Source organism: Mangifera indica, chromosome 10 (assembly GCF_011075055.1).
Source record: "Mangifera indica cultivar Alphonso chromosome 10, CATAS_Mindica_2.1, whole genome shotgun sequence".
Classification (NCBI taxonomy): Eukaryota; Viridiplantae; Streptophyta; class Magnoliopsida; order Sapindales; family Anacardiaceae; genus Mangifera; species Mangifera indica.
The window spans coordinates 16969447-16988823 of NC_058146.1; the positions used below are offsets into that span (position 1 = coordinate 16969447).

Genomic DNA, 19377 nt, shown 5'->3' on the forward strand with positions numbered 1-19377 from the left:
TTAAAAAAAGTTTGGTTCGATTTTGCTTACAAGCTATGTAGACGATTTGATTTGGTTTGAGCTTGACTTACAACTCAATTCTATCATGTCAAACAATTGTCAAAATGATGTTATTTTTCCCCTTATTTGATAATACATAATTATTTTGTTAATGAGTTATAAATTTGATTTACGAATCCGAATCATAAATTTGAGTCAAGGTTCAAACTTAAAACTTAAAAACTAAATTGAACTTGATATGTCTTTAACTTCAACTTAATAAACTTAAATCGAACTTAAGCTAACCCATTTTTATTCAAACTGAACTTGAGATAGGATGCATTTAGGCTTGGTTTGGTTCATATCCTCAATGAGTCCCCACCACATGCTTTACTTCGGTAACATGACCGAGAATAAGTGTTTTTTAAAAAATCATCCAGAGTGTTACCTGACGGTCAAAAAAATGAAAAAGGAATTATTATTCAGATTGTTGGAGGCAAGTTATCTTTACAAAATGTACTTGCAACCTAATTCATCATTATTCAAGGTCAAAATAGTGTGTCTGCAAATTTAGCTGAAGCATGCAAACGTCCAAATATTTCTGATAAACCACACTACTTCGCTGGCTCAATCACCACTCCCTTGAGGACAATTCCGTTCTTCCAAAGGAACATCATGCTTTGAGTCGTGAAAAATTCAAGCTCCCCTTGCTCCTCATCTTTAATCCTGAACTCACCAACCAGGATCCCTATCCATTGGTTTTTCGGGATATTATGGAAGTGTTCTATGCATCGATCTTGGTGCAATTTGGGAGTAGGAGTATGAGAATCAATAGATTTTCATCGTCCAATCCGAAAGCATGGTCAGTAAACTTGACCACAAATGCAAGCTTGTACAAAGTCCTTGCAGTGAGCTTGTTTGTGTTGAATTTTCCCCCAACCTCAGCGCAACAATCTTCTAACCATTCAGCCACTTCCACATAAACACCGCTGCAAAAACATATCATCAATCACACAAAAGATACAATATTTAACATAGTTCAACATTATACGTCTGCATACGCAGATGAATGAAAGATATATTATAATCAAAAAATTATAAAAATATAAAATGATATATAATATTCTAAAGGAGAAACCTATTAAAATTAGAGATAGATTCGATTTAAACCTACAATTGACTCAAGCTCGAATTGAAACTATAATATTTAGTTTGAGCTTTAAATTAAATTTATTTGATCTAGTGTACAGTATCAAAGGAGGAATATATGTAAAATAAATAGTATAATCAGAGCTAATGTATGATAAAGTATATACCTTCTCTCCTCTTCGGTAGTTCGCTTCCAATGATTTGTGTCATCACCATTAAGGATTGCTCGAGTCCGCACGTACAACACAAAACTGTTGATCTTGTCCCCGTCAATCCAATGCTTCTGAAGTAATAATATGACATAAAACAATTTAAAATTATGTCAATTAAACTCCAATGTAATGCAGTCACAGAACCAAAAATAAAATTTAGAGGTGTGAGCGTTGAATAAAAACAAAATATAAGATGGTCAATTAAGGAATACAAAATCCAAGGATGTCAAGCAAAATTTATAGATTATATTCTTATTTTATATATATAGAAAACTAAAAATTTATCAAAATTAAGGGCCAGTTAACCCTTACCTCTCTGACACTACTCTTTGTGCATATCACTAATTTAGCACATATCATGAGATTGGATAGTATAGTTTACTCCTTGTATATAATAATAGTTTAGCACAAATTATTTATATTTTTTTTGTGCTGGACTCTCGTAGCAATACATAAAGACCTATTCTAATAATGAAAAAATTACCTAGATCATATGTTAGGTCATGTTTTCACCAAACGTCTAAAATGTTTATGTATATCTTTTGACATTAGTGTTTTGAGATGACATCGTTATTGAAGATTAGATATTATCTATCGAAATATGTAGATGGGAATTTGCGATGCTGAGAAAGTATTTGAAAATACCACGATAGGATTGAGAATAAAACACATATGATTTATGATTATATTTGATGTTATGTGTAAAATATCGAAAAATCACTTATTTATTAAATGTTTTTCATTTATTGTGTTCTTTTTATAATTTTGTATGTAAGTTTGTGGATTGTATATGAATTATTTATATTATTAGTGTTGTTTGAATTATTGAGTACACTTTTTTGTGTGTGTGGGGGAGTATGTGACCATGCATTTAATGTCTGTTGTATGTGGTGGGAAAGTTTCACGCTAACACATCTCTATGGATGCATGTTTCAGAGAGGATATATAGCTAGAGAGAGTTGTTACAATTTTTGTTGACAATTCCTCTCGATTAAGTCGTTGACAATTTAATTGAATGAAAGAGTCATCAATGATGGCTAAAATTGTGACGAGAGAGAGAGAGGGTAGTGGGGGTCAAAACTCACAACAACAACGAGATTGTGGTAATGAAGAAGTGACATTAACAACTAGGATTTTCATTAGATTATAGAAATTACAAGCTTTAAAACTTATAAAAGAGTTAATCTGTCATGTTTTAAATATTTAAGTGAAATTCATACAAGAGTTATTTTTTATTTTTTTAAATATATAAATATTGAAATTATTATTTTAGCTTTACTAACTTAGTTTTTTATAACAAAGTTTGATATTAGGTGAGAAAGTATTATTTATGTTATCAGGGTGTAAAAGCGTTCCTAGGCCAAAGCTTTTGTGGGAAAATGTCATTTTTTCTTTATGATATTTGGCCAAAAAAAAAAAAGAGATGTTAGGTAAATTTCTTAAATCTACCAGGGTTTGTTGCAATTTCAAATTTCTTATACGTGTGAGAGACTCCATGCCTGTCTATGGCGGCTTAGCGACTCCAAACTGATTAACTTCACAACATCACTATGCTGAGCGTAAAAATCAGATCGTTTGGAACAAAGCCCTTCCAAATCCTTTCTTCTACCTCGAAGCTCTTAGAATTTCAGTCTTTTTCTTCATCTTCAACAATTGAAGATGATTCAGTGAACCCAGAATCCAAAACTGAAACTTTAACACCTCAATTAACACAACAAGAACTCGCCAAAATCAACCTCTTAATCCCACGCTTATGCCTCACAAACAACATTAACACAGCCATTAATCTCACATTCACAGCTTTACAAGCAAACCCACCTCCCAAGTCTCTCTCTTTTTCCATCTTAACTCATTCTCTCACTTCCCAGCCAGACTTGGTCCTCCCCATGGCACTTTTAACCAAACTCAAACACACCCCTCAAGCACATTCACATCTCACATTGATCGCCACACTTCTTGTTTCTTCATATCTCAGAAGGGGTAGGCCAAAAGATGCTTTGAAAGTGTACAACTGGATGCTGAGGCCTGGCTCTCCATGTAAGGTGGAGAGGGTGGTGTATCAGGTTTTGGTTGATGGGTTGTGTAGAAGTGGGTTGGTTGTGGAGGGTTTGAGGGTTTTGAGGGGCATTTTGGGGATGAATTTGGTGGTGAGAAGTGGTTTGAGGAAAAGGGTTTTCAGGAGTTTATTGAGAGAGGCTAGAATTAAGGAGGCTAAAGAATTGGATGAAGCTTTATTGTGTGTTGAGAATGGTGAAATTGAGGGTTTGGAGAAAGTGTTGGCTCTGTTGGATCGGATTATTGCTAATTGGACAGAATAGAACAGGTTAGTCTATTGGCGTATTCTGTGTTTACTTGGGATTATACTGTTTGTATTTTTGTATAAGATTTTCTCTATAAAATATTTATTTTGGATTGATAATGATGTGGGAATGAACTTTTTGTATTATTTGGATCATTGAGATAGAAATGACATTCTTTCATGGATCTTGAGTTACAGAAAGTACTATTTCTGATGTGTAAAAAAAAAGGAGTACTAGTTCTAGAAATTTTGAACGATTATCTTGAGTGGGAATAAATGATATTAGTTTAAAATTGTAGTCTGTTTCTTCTTAAGATTTGATTTTTGCTTGTGTAGCATTTGTTTCTTTCTAGTGTATCAGTGACTTGACAATTTCTTTACAATTGTCATTTGTTTCATTGACATTGTGCTTGAGTTTGGATTTTGAAAAGATGGAGACTGGAGAACATATATAACCATTGAATCACAGCAATTCCTTGGAGTTGCTGATTTCTGTAACATAACAAAAGCTGATCAAGAATTGTGGTGTTAGAAATCAAACATTGACACATATTTGTATAGATGAATTTTTACAGTGAATGTGTTAATAAATCATTATCTCTATACATAGAAAAAACTGAGCTGGTAAGGTTAATAGGGAAAAGCATTACAAACAAGATTGGCTGGTGTATGACTTGTTGGCATGTTTTACTTGATCTAGTTGAAGGATTATTTCTCAGTATCTAGTTGTATCACTTTCAGTTGCATCATTCTGGAGTTCTACTATTAGAAATTTAGCACAAAATCCCTTTCATGCATACACTATAATTCTTGATCAATTGCTTGATGAGTGAAGCAGGTTGTTTAGATCTGTTATCTCACTGACCATTCCTCACCCTAGTTACTAGTACATTGTGATGCAACTAAATAAATTTAAGGTGAGTCTTTGGCTAAAAACAGTTCTGAGCCCCTGCTTTCGACTTCTTTGAAACCAATCTGCTTCGGTTTGATCAGTTGAAACAACTGGGGTTACAGCCAACATAACCATCTCTTATTTATAACTCTTAGTAACTGTAATTGAGTATTGAGATAGACATTTTGAAAAGATCACCTGCTAATATATGGTTTGGGTAAATCTGTATGTGAATGTTAGGATTAGGATAGTAATTGAATAAGTTAAGATTAGGATTAGGATATTATTTGAAGATTAAGATAATAATTTAATTGAATTAATAATTGAAGATTAAGATAACTAGAAGACTATAAGGAGGCAGTGGGAGTGAGGGAGGAGACGATGAATGTTGTTTTTAGGTTTTGAACAGCTTTTGGCTGAGGTTATGGCTTTGAGAGGAGTTGACACATATTGTTGATTTGTGTAGGCACCTATTAGAGAACAAGTCTTACTACAAAACTAGGAAGAACAGTCTCATCAAACTGAATTTCACCAATATGCGAAGGTAATATATTGCTAAACTGTATTATTAATTCAAGTAGAACTTTAAATTTGTTGGGATCATCTTACCAAGGTAGTGGAAGGTGAAAAATTATATTGTAATTTTTATCCATATGTTTGCATTTACTGAATTAAACACATTACTATATTATTAGTTCTTTTTATTTTGCCTTTAATAAAATGGTATAGCTTATTAAGGACTACTTGTGAAGCACCAACTTTTCACAGCTTCCATTTTCAGATGAGCAAAAATTTGTAGGTGGCTTGGAACTGTAAAATTAGGTGAAGGCATTGTCAAATAATAAAAAACCATCGAAGTTTCTACAGAAAAACATAGCTGTCTGCAGGATCTGGTTAGAAATGAAATCTGGGAGCTTCTTAGAGTCTTTAAGTTAGTTCATCTTGGTCTTGCACTTGTTCAGCTGAGTTCATCTTGGTCTTGCACTTGTTCAGCTGGTATTACATATGTATATTTTTCCTCATTTTTTATATACTGAATAAGTACTGCGTTCCTACGTCAGGTATGTCTGGATTCTCTGGTCTAGATCAAGTGACAACTTATAACTGACTGCACCATGTGTATAATATGAATAGCTTTACCAAGCAGTTGCTTCTGGCTTCCGATGCTGCTATTACATGTTTAAAGATTGTTAAGTGAACTACTGTTGAAGTTTCAATGAGCTGCAGAGTGTAGCCACTCTAAATTCTATATGGGATGCTTTAAGAAAGGAGAAGGCATCAAAATGTTAACATTGATCATACTAAAATGATGCTGATCCAGTGGTGAATGTTATGGCTATAGATATTACTATGTGTTAGTAAAAGGTCTAAATCGTGACAATATTACTCCCCCCAACTGAAGAAAATCTTAAAGAGTGAACAAAGTGGAGAATGTGTGAAATCAACAGAGAAAGAACAATATGTTTATCTCTTATTCAAAATCCCCACTTAGTTGTATAATAATGTATTAATTTATTTATACACATTAGTGTTCATCATTTGTATGTACAAAATTATTGAATTTATAAAAACACGCTTTTCAGGTCATGTATTATCAATTATGTAAAGAGAAAAGAAAAACCCTAATAATGAAATAGGCTAAAATGGCCAAAAATCAGATCTCTGCAAAATAGTGTGAAGTGCTTCCAGGTACAATAAGCCAGCTATGTTGGGGTATCAGAATTCCCTACCATTACAAAAGGTTTTGTTACCATTTGAAGTTACATCAAATGTCTTCATTCAGGCATATAATCTTATAATACAATAGTCATTCTACCAGTAGACAACAGGTGGCAAAGGATGGATCGCTTAACTTGAAGATTTTTGTGAATAATGTTCTCAATCAATCATTATGAAATCACGCAGCATTGGATGAGTCACTTGGGAATTTTGATTGCAAGCTCCTCCTCAGAAAATCAGACAACTTTGCACTTGCTGCCCGGCCTCTTTCAAGGCAGTGAAAATAGTCATCCACTAGAGATCAGATTTACACAAGAAATCAGATAGAAAAAAGATCTAGCAACACAATATTTCCCCTTGGCAGTGGATACTAAAAAATGTTAACAGATGAAACATAGACAAGCAGGAATTGACATACCTGACATTGCACCGTGTGTTACAGATGTAATGATCCCATGCTCCATGGGTTCACCTTCCACCAATGACGATCCTTCTGGAAGGACCGAGAGTATTGAGTTTGGAAACACTAAATAAGCAAATGCCTTCATTTTCTACAGTTACATAAGATATGAATGTTAGGAATAGGAATTTACATTTGTTTAATAAGCACCCAACTAGTCTATTTTTCAGCAAGTATATGGCTTCACATATGCTGCAAAGAATGGCTATACTTCTTACCACACTTCAAGGCACTATAACACCGACCTGTAATTATAAGACTACAAGATCAATATCCTTTGTGTACTATCTAAATGTAGAGTGCCTTTGATCTGAGCAAAATGACTAATGTAAAAAGAAGCAGTTATAATTAAACTGCATTTTAGCCAGATAATTCCTGCAACCTTACTTAAATCAGCAAAAAAATGTTGTGAATTTAGGCAAGAAAATTAAACTAACCTGCTCTTCCAACTTTGTGGGGTCCAGAATCACATATCCACTTTCTGCTAAGCAGCAACATATTGCCACTGCATAATCCAGTAAAAAATATCACTGTCTGTGTTCAAGTTTTAAAAATATGAGAGAGGACAGTCAGTTGTAGTGACAAACTACCAGCAAGATGCTTCATAGGAATTCCAGCATCTACAAGAGCAGCACACGCTGCATTTATAGCACAAGGTAGAAGCTATAGAAATACAGTCAAGAAACAGTCATCAACTTGATATTAAAAAATAAAGACAAGGTAAATTCATCCCATAGAAATATAATAATTCCCAATTATATCAGTCTGGACACTAACAAAACACAACATTGAAATATGTAGTCAAAGGATACAGCACCATCATCATGGACAACCTGCAAAGATACACCATTAAAAATATTCAATGTTCAGATTGCATAATCTATAAAGTAGAAAATGTAATATAAGTAACACTAATGACATAGGAACCCTAGTCAGTCAAACTAGGAACCACACTCAGAATCAAGAATTAGATTTAAAGCAACAGGATCACTCGAAGAGAACTACAGTATTAATTAGTGGCAGTATTAAAATAAAAAACCTTACCTGAATTATAATTGAGGTTGTGGTATTTGGATTGACAGTCAAAATGCATATGCTTTGTATAGTTCGCTTGAGTATCATTTCGTATTCTTTCTCCAGGTTCCCTTAAATATTTGGCAAATTTGGGAAAATTAGATGGAAAAAACATCAGTATTTAATGTTTATACTTTATATCATAGAGACCGTAATGAACTATTCGAAAAGGAAGATTATGATTGATCTCCCTAAGTTTTATGAGACAATATAAAAATCCTACCATCATGTGAGATCTCTGCCTACAATTAGACCAATTCTCAACAGCAAAATTAATTAATTTTCAAGCATACGAACAAGTGCTTAACTGATCAAGGTGAATGATTTTCACGCAAAATAAATAAATAAAGGAAAGTAAAAGAGCTAACCAATTTGTCCACTTTTAGGCTTCCAAATAACTTCAAAGCAGGGCTTCTCAGGATTTTCATTCTTTTTTGTTCCAGCTTTTGGTCCATAAACAGCAGCAAGAACTTTTGTTTCTCCTAGAATCAACCCCAAAAAACTTAAATACATGAATATTAATTATTTATCAAAAAAGCGCTTTTCTTAGAAGCATTTACCCTGAGACCAACTGGCAGAGCCATGAGCACGGTGGAGGGTGTTGCGAGAGCAACTCAATGGCCTCAATTGGTTTGGTGAGCGGCCATCAGCTCTATCAATCTCCATCAATCTTTCTCTTAATCAACACACACCCTTTTTTCTATTGCATTAAATAAAAATATATAACAAGAATCAGCTTCAACATCAGGACATACATAAAGCAAAATAAAGAAAGCTTAGTATAGGACTCCAAGGTTTTAGAATTCTGTTTTCTCCTCAGTTTCATCTTTCCCTGATTAACACTGGCAATTAATGGAAGATGTGTCCAATCAACTTATATGTTTCTTTACCTTAATTTCATACAAACGGGGCTGCACAATGCTACCAGTAACATGGCCAATGCTCTCAATACACAACACATCAGTTCAATATACCTACCATACTCAAAACTAAAGTTACCCAACCCATTGAGATCAACACAATTGCTCAGTTTAATATATCCAGTATGCTCCAACTAAACTTACTAGACATCGCTGTGATTAACACAATAACTGAACTGAAACTTTTAAATGCATGAACGCTAGTTCAAATTTGAAAATAAAAAATAAAATTCAGGTCCCTTCAACCAGAGATTATAATAAAATGAAAGACCAACACTGCAAAGTACAAAAATAAATCCAAGTTTAAATTTTTTGCGTAACCCATTTCATAAGAAACTTCAAAAACCATAAATTCAAAAAAAAAAAAATTCTAATTTCAAGAGCATTTAGACATTAACTGAAAACGTGAGGCAGCTAAAGAACTATGGACAACAATCAAAATCAAGAAAGGAAGAGGCCAACCAGGATACGAAGAAGTGTTAATGACGGGTTCGGAGTCGCTGGCGGCGGAGGGCGGTTTGTCGAAGGCGGAGGGAGCGTGCAGAGGGATTAAGTGAACTCGCAGCAATTTGCCTCTAAACCAAATATACTTCAAATTATTTATTAATAATAAAAAAAATTAATGCTATTTATCGATACAAAAATGATTTTCTAATTAAATTAAAAGATCTTGATATTAATTTATTATATATATAATTATATTGTAACCAAAGAAAAAAGGTCCCATTCAATAATATTGTGAAATCTTTTTTTTTTAATAACAAATTAATTGTAAGTTTTTAATAGAAATGTCAAGTTTTAATAGTATTCTTAACATCAATCATTTAAAACGACGTTAGATAATAATTCACATAGGAAATATAAACACGATTATAAATATTAATATGTTATTAATGCATATGAGATTTTACTAAATTTAGGTATCAAAATTAATAATAAAATTATATGTATTTATTTTAAATACAAAAATATGTACATATATAATGTATATTATTGTGTAATATAATAATTTTAAATTAAAAATAAAACTATATTTTAACCATGTGATTTTATATATATATATATATAGGTGATATCAGTATTTTTGAATCAAAAAATAAGTAAAGTTAAAATTGATCTAAATCAACTTGATTTTAAAAGAGTTAGTTTGAAACCGATTCACTAAATTTCTTTAATCAACCTTGGCTTAGTTTGTATAATCAAAGCTTGAAGTCAATTTGGAAGCAAATTGATTTTGGATTAGATTTGAACTAAGTTTCAAATTTAGATTATTCATGAAAATGGACTCAATCCCCAACTCTTGACTTTAAACTCAGCTTGTTTCATCCAAATTGTGAATAAAATTCAAATCTAACTCTAAAATTGAGAAGTTGTAAGTGAAAAAGTGTTCTTTCCCGATAGATTAACGGCCAAAATCAAGAGATAAAGTTAATGGTTGTGAAAAGAGATAAATGGTGGAACCGATAATTAGATATGGGATTTCATCGTATAGCCGCTGTGATCTTAAAGGGATGTTCCAAAAAAGAAAAAAAAGACTTGTTAAATAAAAAAAAAATAGAGAAAGGAATGAGAGGCGGAACTTAGTTTTTACCGCTACTAGAAGTCCAATGTTCGGTGATAAAATAAGTTGGACATAGTGACCTTAGGCACTGGTGCTGACCTTGATGGGTACCACATATAATGCAAATTCTCTTTCATATACCACTGTGAGATCTGGTGCTCAAGTGCTGTGTTAGACATTGCCAGTAACCTTACCTCAATTAATCCAAATTATCTCTTTCAGGTGCTATTCTAATAGTGCCAAAACTTATTGCGGTAATGTTACCTCATACAATCCAAATCATCTTTACAGGTGGTATTACATTAGTGCGTAAACACACCTCATATAATCCAAATCATGAAGCATATAATTGAAGGACTAAGCAATAACAAAGAACAATCATTAATACACCTTCAAAAGTAGGGTTGAATCCGAACTTAACTTGGCTCAAATGAGCTCAAACTCTAGATAGGGTAATCCCAACTCAAGTTTGAGTTGATTCAGCTCAATTTAATTAAGTCGCTGAAAAATGTATCTTCTCCAACGGCTTTTCATTGATAATGATGAAATACCCATCTTCTCCGGTGTTTTCCTTTCTTCTCTAGCAACTAGTTTGACAACTCATCATTAGCTCAAATTCACTTAAATTAAACTTTCTAGATTCGAAATAATCTTGAGCCAACTCTTATTTAGACTTGACTTGACTCCAAGCCACCCTTACCAGAAGGTAATAATACAAGTACAAAGCCTATAAACTTGTATGTCCTCTGCAAGGAAATCCTGCAGCATGTCTCCGTCTTGATTATGGGTAAGGCAATACTATTAGCCAATCAGTATCTTCATCATTCGACAGATGGGGTTCCCGGTTACTTTAAAAAAAGAAAAAATCTTGATCAGTCAACTGCTGGTTTGCTATTACAGGCCTCCCTAGCTTCAACTGCATCTGGGCAATATCTTGTTGAAAGGATTTCAACCTGTTCAGCGAATGATTTGTTTCTACCTAGACCCAAGTGTTTGACCATTTGGTTCCGTTGCTTTCGACAAATAACTCCAGACCTGCCATTGAGAAGATTGTCCCAGTCAACATCCTCCATACAAGTAGCATCCAAGTTGGAGAGAGCGATCGCCATGTGGTAGTCATCAGTATCACGCCATTTCCCTTTCAGCAGCCAATGGTGAAGTTAGCTGATTATACCATTTCAGGCAGCACATAGAATTTGTTCTGGTTTCCAGTTTCTGACTGATTGCCTCCCAATGGATATTATCTCGCAGCATTCCATGCTTTGATTTCTTTTCTTCCGAAGTCCTCATAAGCAAATCCATATTCACCAGGTCAAATAATTTCTGGTACTCCTCTTGAGACCATCATTCTTTCCTCATATTAGGATATCTTATCCTCCACCATGCATCTTTCACATGATGCCTATGCTTGCCAAGCACCTCAGCCAACTTTTTCCAATCAGAGCCACGTTTTTCATGATACTTTCTTATAATTTCTAACTCTTCAGGGGCCCATTTATGGTTTTGATCTCTTTCAAATATAATATGAGCTCGACAATAAACACTATCAGAAGGCCTCCACAGTAAGGCTGCTCCAATATCCTTCCAACAGTGTTTAACTTCTGGGTGATATCTACAATACAAAACCATATTTAGACCTTCCTCACCGAATCTATGAGACTTGTAATTAAGAACAGCCTTTTTAATAATTTGATCTTCTTCTGGAGAGTTTCGCTTAGCATACACCAAGCCATCATCAGAACTTTTGGCATCAGATAAAGGAAAAACCTCCACCTGATCAGAAAAAATTACTTTCTTAGAGCTCTCTCTCTGTGTAGAATTTTCAGATGATACACCTTTTTCTGTTCTTGGCACTTTTTTGCTGCCTCCCTTTGAATGATATTCCACTGACTTGGCCTTCTTCTTCTTTTCTTTGTTGCTACCCTCTTCAATAACAAACAGACCCATCTATATTTCTACTCTTTGCATCATTATTTTCAACTTCATTTCTAACTTCAGTGCTCACATCACCCACTGCATCGATGTGTTTCTTACTTTTTCTCCTCTTCTTCTTCCTAAAAGCTCAATTTTCTCCATAATATTTCCATCAAATTGCTCCCTTCCGCTTTTGTCGTCTCTATTGGTCACCTTGTCTGTTACAAAGACATCATCACCCTCCTTGTCCCTCTTATGTTGTTCTTTCTTCCTTTGATAATTTTTTTCCCCTTTCATAGTTTCAGCAAAATCCTGTTCTTCTTGATTTGTCTGCCATGCAAAAATTTCTTCAAATTTTTTCTTCTTCTTATCCTTTGCTTTTTCCATAACACTCCTATCAACATCCCCCTCAATTACAGCCTCACTTTGAGTAGTGCCTGATTCAAAGTCATTAACACATTCATCCATCTTCTTGCTATTCTTCTTCCTGTTCTTGACCTTATGCACATACCTACCCATTACAACAATATTCGGATTATCATCAAATCCAGCATCATTGTCACCACTCTCCAGCATGTCCTCATTCTCCTCTATTTATCCTTCACATCACTTTCTTTAACACCCTGAATTCGACTACTGCTTAATTCAACATCATCAATGCTATCCTCGTATTCCTTCTCATTTTTCTTCTTCTTCTTCTTCTTTTTCTTCTTATCCTCATCAACACCATTTTCACCAGCACTTAACTGAATACCATCATCACCTCCACCAATCTCTTGTTTCTTCTTTCTTTTCTTCTCATTATCTTTGACAAAATCCTCCACATTAGACTAAAATTCAGTTTCCATATCCCTTACATCATCCTCATATTTCTTCCCTTCATCACCTTTCTTAACCATCTGATAAAAACATTTCCCTCAAACTTTTTGACTAGAGCTGCTCAAGAAAAGCTAAAAGACAGTAAATAAATAAGGCCAAACGACTATTTCCCGCCCAAGGTATGCTGCAATCTCAAGTTTCCACCCTTTAACTATGGAAATACCAAATACCCACCCATGACCGGTTAAATTTAACAAAACCCTAATGGTGATAAATTTAATCTCATTTTCCCCCCTAAAAGTTTAAAAACTAATATTTTTTTCCTAAGCTAAGTTTGAAAAGATCGCATTTCCCCCCTAGGGTTTATTTCCAAACCCTTTCACTTTCTCCGGTGCCATCACCAGCCATCTTCCCCTCCCGACAGTTTCTTTTCCACCGACGGCCCCCCTTAACTCCATCCCAACTCATCCGGCGCAGAGAGACGTCGTCTGGGAAGATAAATCGTCTTCCCAGACGACGAAAACGAGATCAATCAATCTCGTCTTCGTCGTCTGGGAAGACAATCGTCTTCGTCGTCTGGGAAGACAATCGTCTTCGTCGTCTGGGAAGACAATCGTCTTCCCAGACGACGATGAGTCGTCTTGTCTTCGTCTGGGAAGACGATCGTCTTCCCAGACGATGACGACTGAGTTCGTCTTCCCAGACGATGACGACTGGGTTCGTCTTCCCCAACGAAGTTCTTCGTCTTCCACGGCTTCTCATACGCCGATCGGGCGTCCCAATGGGAGGAAAGAGATCGCTGGAAGGAGAGGATGCTTCGGGAGGGAGAGGTCGTCGGCAATGGAGCCGAAGATTTCAAAATGAAACCCTAGGGTGAAACTGCGATTTTTTTAAAACTTAGGCTAGGGGGATATTTTAGTTTTTAAAGTTTAGGGGGGCAAAAGTAGATTCTATTTTAGTTTATTTTTAATATTATAGAGAAAATGACGATTTTACCCTTACCACCATTAGGGTTTTGTTAAATTTAACCAGTCATGGGTGGGTGTTTGGTGTTTGGTGTTTCCATAATTAAAGGGTGAAAACTTAAGATTGCAGCATACCTTGGGTGGGAAATAGTCGTTTGGCCAATAAATAAAGATAAGTCACAACTCAATATTTCAACGCAATAATATGAGCTAAAAAGCAAGGTTTTGAAAACTGGCCAGGGTTAGCTTTTGGATGAGGGTCAACCGAGTCCAACCACTTGAATCCTCCCAATTCTAACATCAACATGATGTTAAATGCAATTTTTTATTTTTCAAAGGTTAAGACTCGATTTTTGCTTAAGTAGGAAAGAACCACTAGGCCACACCATGTTTGATTTATTGTTTATTTTTATTATGTATCATTTTTATATTAACATATTTTGAATTTCATATTAAATGATTAATTATACGAAATTGTTTTGAATACTATCTTTAACATTTATTAAATAATTCACCGGTCCATTTCAGCACTGAAAGCATTGCCAAAAAATCAAAATTTGAAAGGATTCCATAAAGTAACACATAAGTTTAATTCCAATTTTAAAATTCCAGATTTTCAACATTACAGATCTCAATCCCTGCTGAAGCAAAAACACGAGCAACTGAAATCAGTGTCAAGCGCTTCTAATTTGTCTAGTTTTCAGAATTATGAATCTTCATCACAATCAATGTTCTTTTCAATACTATAAAAATTCGAAACGGAAAAGAAAAATGAAAAAAAAAAAACCTTTTAGAACTGGAGCTGACGGCGGCGTCAGAGCTAGAGCTCCGAGGCCTTCTTGGCCGTTGGCAGTGTCGCGAGTTGACGGAGGAAGTAAAGGTGCAGCGGCGGTTTGAGTGTTCCAGAACCCGGCTTGCGAGGGAGAGGACAAGGGCTACTTTATGTTATGGAATAATCACCCTAACCACCCTAAGATATACGGTAATTTACGCCCTCTAGAATAATTGATTAAAAAAAAGCTATCACCCTCCCCTCACCGTTATTTAAAGTTAATTCAATTTAAATTGTTCAAATTTATTTTTAAATTTATATCAAATAAATTAAGTTTAAACTAAAAAGTTAACTTGTATTTATAAATGATCTTAGTTTTAGCCAATTCCAATATCTGAGTTAAAATTTAGTTTGAATTGAATCATTAATTAAATTATTACCGAACCACTATATTATAAATTAGTACTTATAGTTAGTGTGTGTAATTTTATTCATCTATTTGGGGTGCTTTCTGATTTTATAAAGTCAGAGGGTTTTTGTTAATTAGTAAACCTTTAGGGTGTTAAAGGTTTTTCTCATCGTTTTAAAGGCAAAAGAACTGAAACTACACAAAAGTCGTGTCTCAGATTTCTTGATTCTCAGGCAAGCTAGGTCTTTCCATTTTCTAACGTTTACTTCGTTTCTCCTCTATTTCATATGCTAATATTATTTGTTTTGGGTTCGATTTGGTGCTGCGTGTGAAATTTTTTATTAACGATCTGTTTGGTTGCTGGGAAAATGAGGGAAACAGAAGCCGTTGAGTTTGATTGTTTGGTTTTTCTGGAGAAAAATACTTGTTTTGAGAAGTGGGGTTTCTTTGATTTAGCGTTTGATGTAATGTAATGTGTTGTTTTGTTCGTTATGAAACCTGAACATGTTGCTATGTCATGAATAAAGTTCGTAAATATATTGGGAAATAAAGTTTGGAATTTTAATGAAATGTGATTGTTCAGAAAGGATTTAGAAGTTCTGCTCTTCGTATAGCATAAACTATATATATATATATATATATATGTTTTTGGTTTCTTGCGTGATAGTGGCTTTTCAAAATCCGTTGATAGAGGGTATTTTTGGTGATATCGAGCTAGGGCTTTGCTTGATTTAAGTCTATATTTTAGTGATTATTTCTTCTTTGCTTAAATACCAAATTTTGGATAAGATTGGTGAATGCTTGCTGGTTATGTTCACTGTATGCTTTGATGAGTTTAGCCAATAGAGTTGCTTTCCTGAGATGCGTTCTGGGATGTCTTATAGGTTTTCCCTAATGTGGAAATGATTTATTTACTCAATTGGTCATTAGTGTTTAGCTTTGAAGTTGTTTCTGTGCTTGTAAATTATTCCTGTTTCGCAATTAGTTCTTAGCAATGTCCATTTTCTCAATTCTTTTTTACATACTGGAATATGGTTCTTTTTTGAACAAATAAATTGTAGTTTGTCATATGAATCCTCTGTGTAAGACCTAAGATCCTTTCATCATACCTTGGTTTCCTGTTGTACCATGTTAGTCTGATAAACTTTCTCATCTTTGCTGCATGTGTATGGAGTCTGTGCATGACTGCCTTGAAAAAGATTAGAACTGTTGACAAACTTAAAAGAGAAAGAAATAAAAATACTAGGAAAGAGAGTTAGGTTGTTTCTTGGTAGTATAAACGTGAGGCTTTGTTTCTTGGTTTCCGTTGACTGATTTCTTTCTTCTTTAGTGTGACATAAAATGTCTCGAAGGTATGATAGCCGCACAACAATCTTCTCCCCAGAAGGTCGCCTTTACCAAGTTGAGTATGCAATGGAGGCCATTGGGAATGCAGGATCGGCTATTGGAATATTGTCCAAGGATGGTGTTATTTTGGTTGGTGAAAAGAAGGTTACATCCAAACTCCTTCAGACCTCAACATCTTCAGAGAAGATGTACAAGATTGATGACCATGTAGCTTGTGCTGTGGCGGGGATAATGTCCGATGCTAACATCCTCATCAACACTGCTAGAGTGCAAGCTCAGCGGTATACCTATGCTTACCAAGAGCCAATGCCCGTGGAACAGCTTGTTCAATCTCTCTGTGATACAAAGCAAGGCTACACACAGTTTGGTGGGCTTCGTCCATTTGGTGTTTCATTTCTGTTCGCAGGCTGGGATAAAAACTATGGTTTCCAGCTTTATATGAGTGATCCAAGTGGAAACTACAGCGGTTGGAAGGCTGCAGCAATTGGGGCAAACAACCAGGCAGCGCAATCAATCCTTAAGCAGGACTACAAGGATGATATCACAAGAGAAGAGGCAGTTCAGCTTGCCCTGAAGGTTCTTACGAAGACAATGGATAGCACAAGTCTTACATCAGAAAAGCTTGAATTGGCTGAGGTCTTCCTTACACCTTCTGGAAAAGTGAAGTACCAAATCTTCTCACCAGAGTCCCTAAACAAGTTGCTAGTGAAGTTTGGTGTGACTCAACCTTCTACCGAGGCCTCTTAACTCCACAAGTACCTTATTTCAATTTGGAACTGAGTTTAAGACTATCATGTTATATGTTTGTTTGGTGGATTGTATTCTTTACTGGATATGACTTTTTTGCAAAAATGTCATTTATTCTTGCTTGCGTACATTCCTCTTGTTAAAAAGCAGGATGAATTCAGATCTTCCATTTGACTCAGAATGCTATTCAAAGTTGCAGAACTTGATCAAAATTAAACATTTTCTAGAGCATCTCTTGTGTAGAGGTGGATTCAAGTTGAGCCAAGGTCAAGCTTGGGTTTGCTCGGCATAAGAGAAGTTGAGCTAGCTCAGCTAGTTTAAGGATATGAGCTCAAGCTCGATATGATAGATGATGCTCGAGCATGACTTGCATGGACTTGATATTGTAGATACGAGTAAAATAATGTCATTTTGACTCTATTGTATATAGTTAGAGTAAAATTATGTCATTTAAACTTTAAGTTATATAGCAAAATGAAGTCGTTATATATAGCAACACTAGTTGGTCAAAGTGATGTTGTTATATTTGCATATTCGAGTTGCTTGCCAGTCTATCGAGCCAAACACCCTTATAGTTTGAATGCGAGCTTGATAATATTGCATACTTATGATTCGAGATTGACTAAGTTGTGTTGGCAATCGAACTTGAGTAAACTTGATTCGAATGTATTCTTAATCTTATGACGATTCTTGATTGGTGTTGTGTGTGAAAATCGCATCAACTGCCTGACTACTCAAGAGCACTCAAATAGTTGATCTAATCAATCATCAGGATTGCTTGCTTCTTATTTTGTAGCCAGAATGACCCATTATGAATTGGTAACAGTGCTAACTTTCTTATATCAAAAAGTGCAAAATTTTAATGTTTGGACCTCGAATATTAGCTCAATAATTGGGTTGTCTTTTCTGTCTCATTACAAGTAGGGATTGAATTATATACGTTACAGTAGTTTTTATTGTAATTTCCAGGAACTGAGAATTGTTGTTGTTTTCTCCAATCTTTTTTTATGGATGGCTGAATTGAATGTCGGCCTTGTTGGGCTGAATTTGGTATGACCTGTAATGCCCAGCGGTTATGTCGTGCCTTGGGGCTCTAGCAAATCAGCGAATCATATTATGTATTTATTCGGTTCTTAAATTTTTTAAATTTTTTTGCGGGTTGTTCCTCTACAGGGCATGCTTTCCCAGTGGGCAGGCCCATGTTGGACATGTCATAGAGTCAGACATGATAATAGATTATATCGGACTGAATTCTAATGCAGTCATCTATGCACATGGGCCATGTTTAGCCAAAGTTTGCTCGTTTGTATCGTTGGTGCAAGTATGCTAAGACTTATGACACAACCTAAAGTCTTTTAAGTCATGTCTTAGCAAGCTCTTAATAGACCAACACATGTTTTTATAAGTTACCTTATCATATTATATGTTTGTATTTCTTTTATTTTTAATTATTATAATATTTTATTAAACTTTATTGGATTAATCCACGTGTCAGAATAAGGAAACCACGTGGGTGGACCAAAACACGTTCCCAACAACCACTTTTGGCTTTCACTTATTCGTCTGAATCCAATGGTCATGACTTGCAACGAAGCTTCTTGGTGAAAGTAAGTTTGACCATAAAAGATTCATGTGCACACCCCAAGAACAGGTTTATGCTATGAAACCAGGGGCATAAATAGATTTATTTACTTTCATCAAAATTAAAGTTTCTATGTTTCAACATGTTTAAAGATAAAGTTTTTTTTGTCTACAAATTTTGCCATAAATCAATGTCCTATCAATTTTGTTGCCCTAGAGTATGCATTGGATATACAACTTGTGGGATGACTTACTTTTCTTTTTCTCTTTTCCAGCTGAACTGTCACAATCATTAATATTCAACATTGAGTTCTAAATTATTTTACAAGTATTATAAATGTCATATTTAGGCCTCGATGAGATTCAAGATAATTCGGGTAAGTTTGAATCGTCAAAAAATTCATATTTTTTTAGTGATTTTCTATTTTCTTTAATGATTTATTTTATTTGTCTTTGACGAACCTTCTTTTTCTTTAACATTTTTCTAATGGTTTATCTAGTAAACTTATTGTTAATTAAGCAAAGCTCGATCTAAAGTTGGTCATTTTAAATTCGAAT

General features: G+C 34.7%; 4 protein-coding genes across 10 annotated transcripts; 2 read left to right on the plus strand and 2 right to left on the minus strand.

The window, feature by feature from the left end:
- Window positions 1-2801: 2801 nt before the first annotated feature.
- LOC123227493 (pentatricopeptide repeat-containing protein At4g20090-like) lies at window positions 2802-6118 on the plus strand. 4 transcript variants are annotated; one of them, XR_006504485.1, is made up of 3 exons: window positions 2802-3663; window positions 4998-5075; window positions 5593-6118. XR_006504485.1 is itself a non-coding variant. In XM_044652355.1 (2 exons), exon 1 carries the CDS (start codon window positions 2891-2893, stop codon window positions 3656-3658), a length of 768 nt encoding a protein of 255 aa, XP_044508290.1. In that variant the 5' UTR covers window positions 2803-2890; the 3' UTR covers window positions 3659-3663; window positions 5593-6118. The 4 variants fall into 4 exon arrangements, 2 of the variants coding, with proteins under 2 accessions (XP_044508290.1, XP_044508291.1); XR_006504486.1 differs by lacking the exon at window positions 5593-6118 and adding an exon at window positions 5300-5591; XM_044652355.1 differs by lacking the exon at window positions 4998-5075 and having other exon boundaries at window positions 2803-3663.
- A 57-nt stretch (window positions 6119-6175) lies between these two features.
- LOC123227496 (exosome complex exonuclease RRP46 homolog) lies at window positions 6176-14905 on the minus strand. 2 transcript variants are annotated; one of them, XM_044652358.1, is made up of 9 exons: window positions 14751-14905; window positions 8345-8484; window positions 8153-8266; window positions 7755-7855; window positions 7523-7543; window positions 7301-7373; window positions 7148-7215; window positions 6669-6801; window positions 6176-6544 (listed from the first exon to the last, which is right to left on the minus strand). In XM_044652358.1, the coding sequence occupies exons 2-9, from the start codon at window positions 8448-8450 to the stop codon at window positions 6429-6431; spliced, it is 732 nt and encodes a 243-aa protein (XP_044508293.1). In that variant the 5' UTR covers window positions 8451-8484; window positions 14751-14905; the 3' UTR covers window positions 6176-6428. The 2 variants fall into 2 exon arrangements, with proteins under 2 accessions (XP_044508293.1, XP_044508292.1); XM_044652357.1 differs by lacking the exon at window positions 14751-14905 and adding an exon at window positions 9167-9285.
- LOC123227492 (cyclin-D-binding Myb-like transcription factor 1) lies at window positions 10465-12212 on the minus strand. The gene is given in 2 exon segments (XM_044652354.1): window positions 10465-11404; window positions 11406-12212. Coding segments are annotated over 2 exon segments (1074 nt in total). The 3' UTR covers window positions 10465-11137.
- Window positions 14906-15250: 345 nt separating the features above from the next.
- Window positions 15251-17368, plus strand: LOC123228345 (proteasome subunit alpha type-4-A-like). Of its 3 annotated transcripts, none has more exons than XM_044653707.1 (2): window positions 15251-15377; window positions 16475-17368. In XM_044653707.1, exon 2 carries the CDS (start codon window positions 16486-16488, stop codon window positions 17236-17238), a length of 753 nt encoding a protein of 250 aa, XP_044509642.1. In that variant the 5' UTR covers window positions 15251-15377; window positions 16475-16485; the 3' UTR covers window positions 17239-17368. The 3 variants fall into 3 exon arrangements, with proteins under 3 accessions (XP_044509642.1, XP_044509641.1, XP_044509640.1); XM_044653706.1 differs by having other exon boundaries at window positions 15284-15386; XM_044653705.1 differs by having other exon boundaries at window positions 15336-15404.
- Window positions 17369-19377: the final 2009 nt, after the last annotated feature.

Excerpts from the sequence above, each read along its gene's own strand:
- LOC123227493 (XM_044652355.1), top strand. The coding sequence starts at position 2,891 with ATGCTGAGCGTAAAAATCAGATCGTTTGGAACAAAGCCCTTCCAAATC.
- LOC123228345 (XM_044653707.1), top strand. The coding sequence starts at position 16,486 with ATGTCTCGAAGGTATGATAGCCGCACAACAATCTTCTCCCCAGAAGGT.
- LOC123227496 (XM_044652358.1), bottom strand. The coding sequence starts at position 8,450 with ATGGAGATTGATAGAGCTGATGGCCGCTCACCAAACCAATTGAGGCCA. Across the intron at positions 7,374-7,522 it reads TTGTCCATGATGATGGTGCT|CTTCTACCTTGTGCTATAAA; the intron begins GTATCCTTTGAC and ends GTATTTCTATAG. Across the intron at positions 7,216-7,300 it reads TCCTATGAAGCATCTTGCTG|TGGCAATATGTTGCTGCTTA; the intron begins GTAGTTTGTCAC and ends TGGATTATGCAG.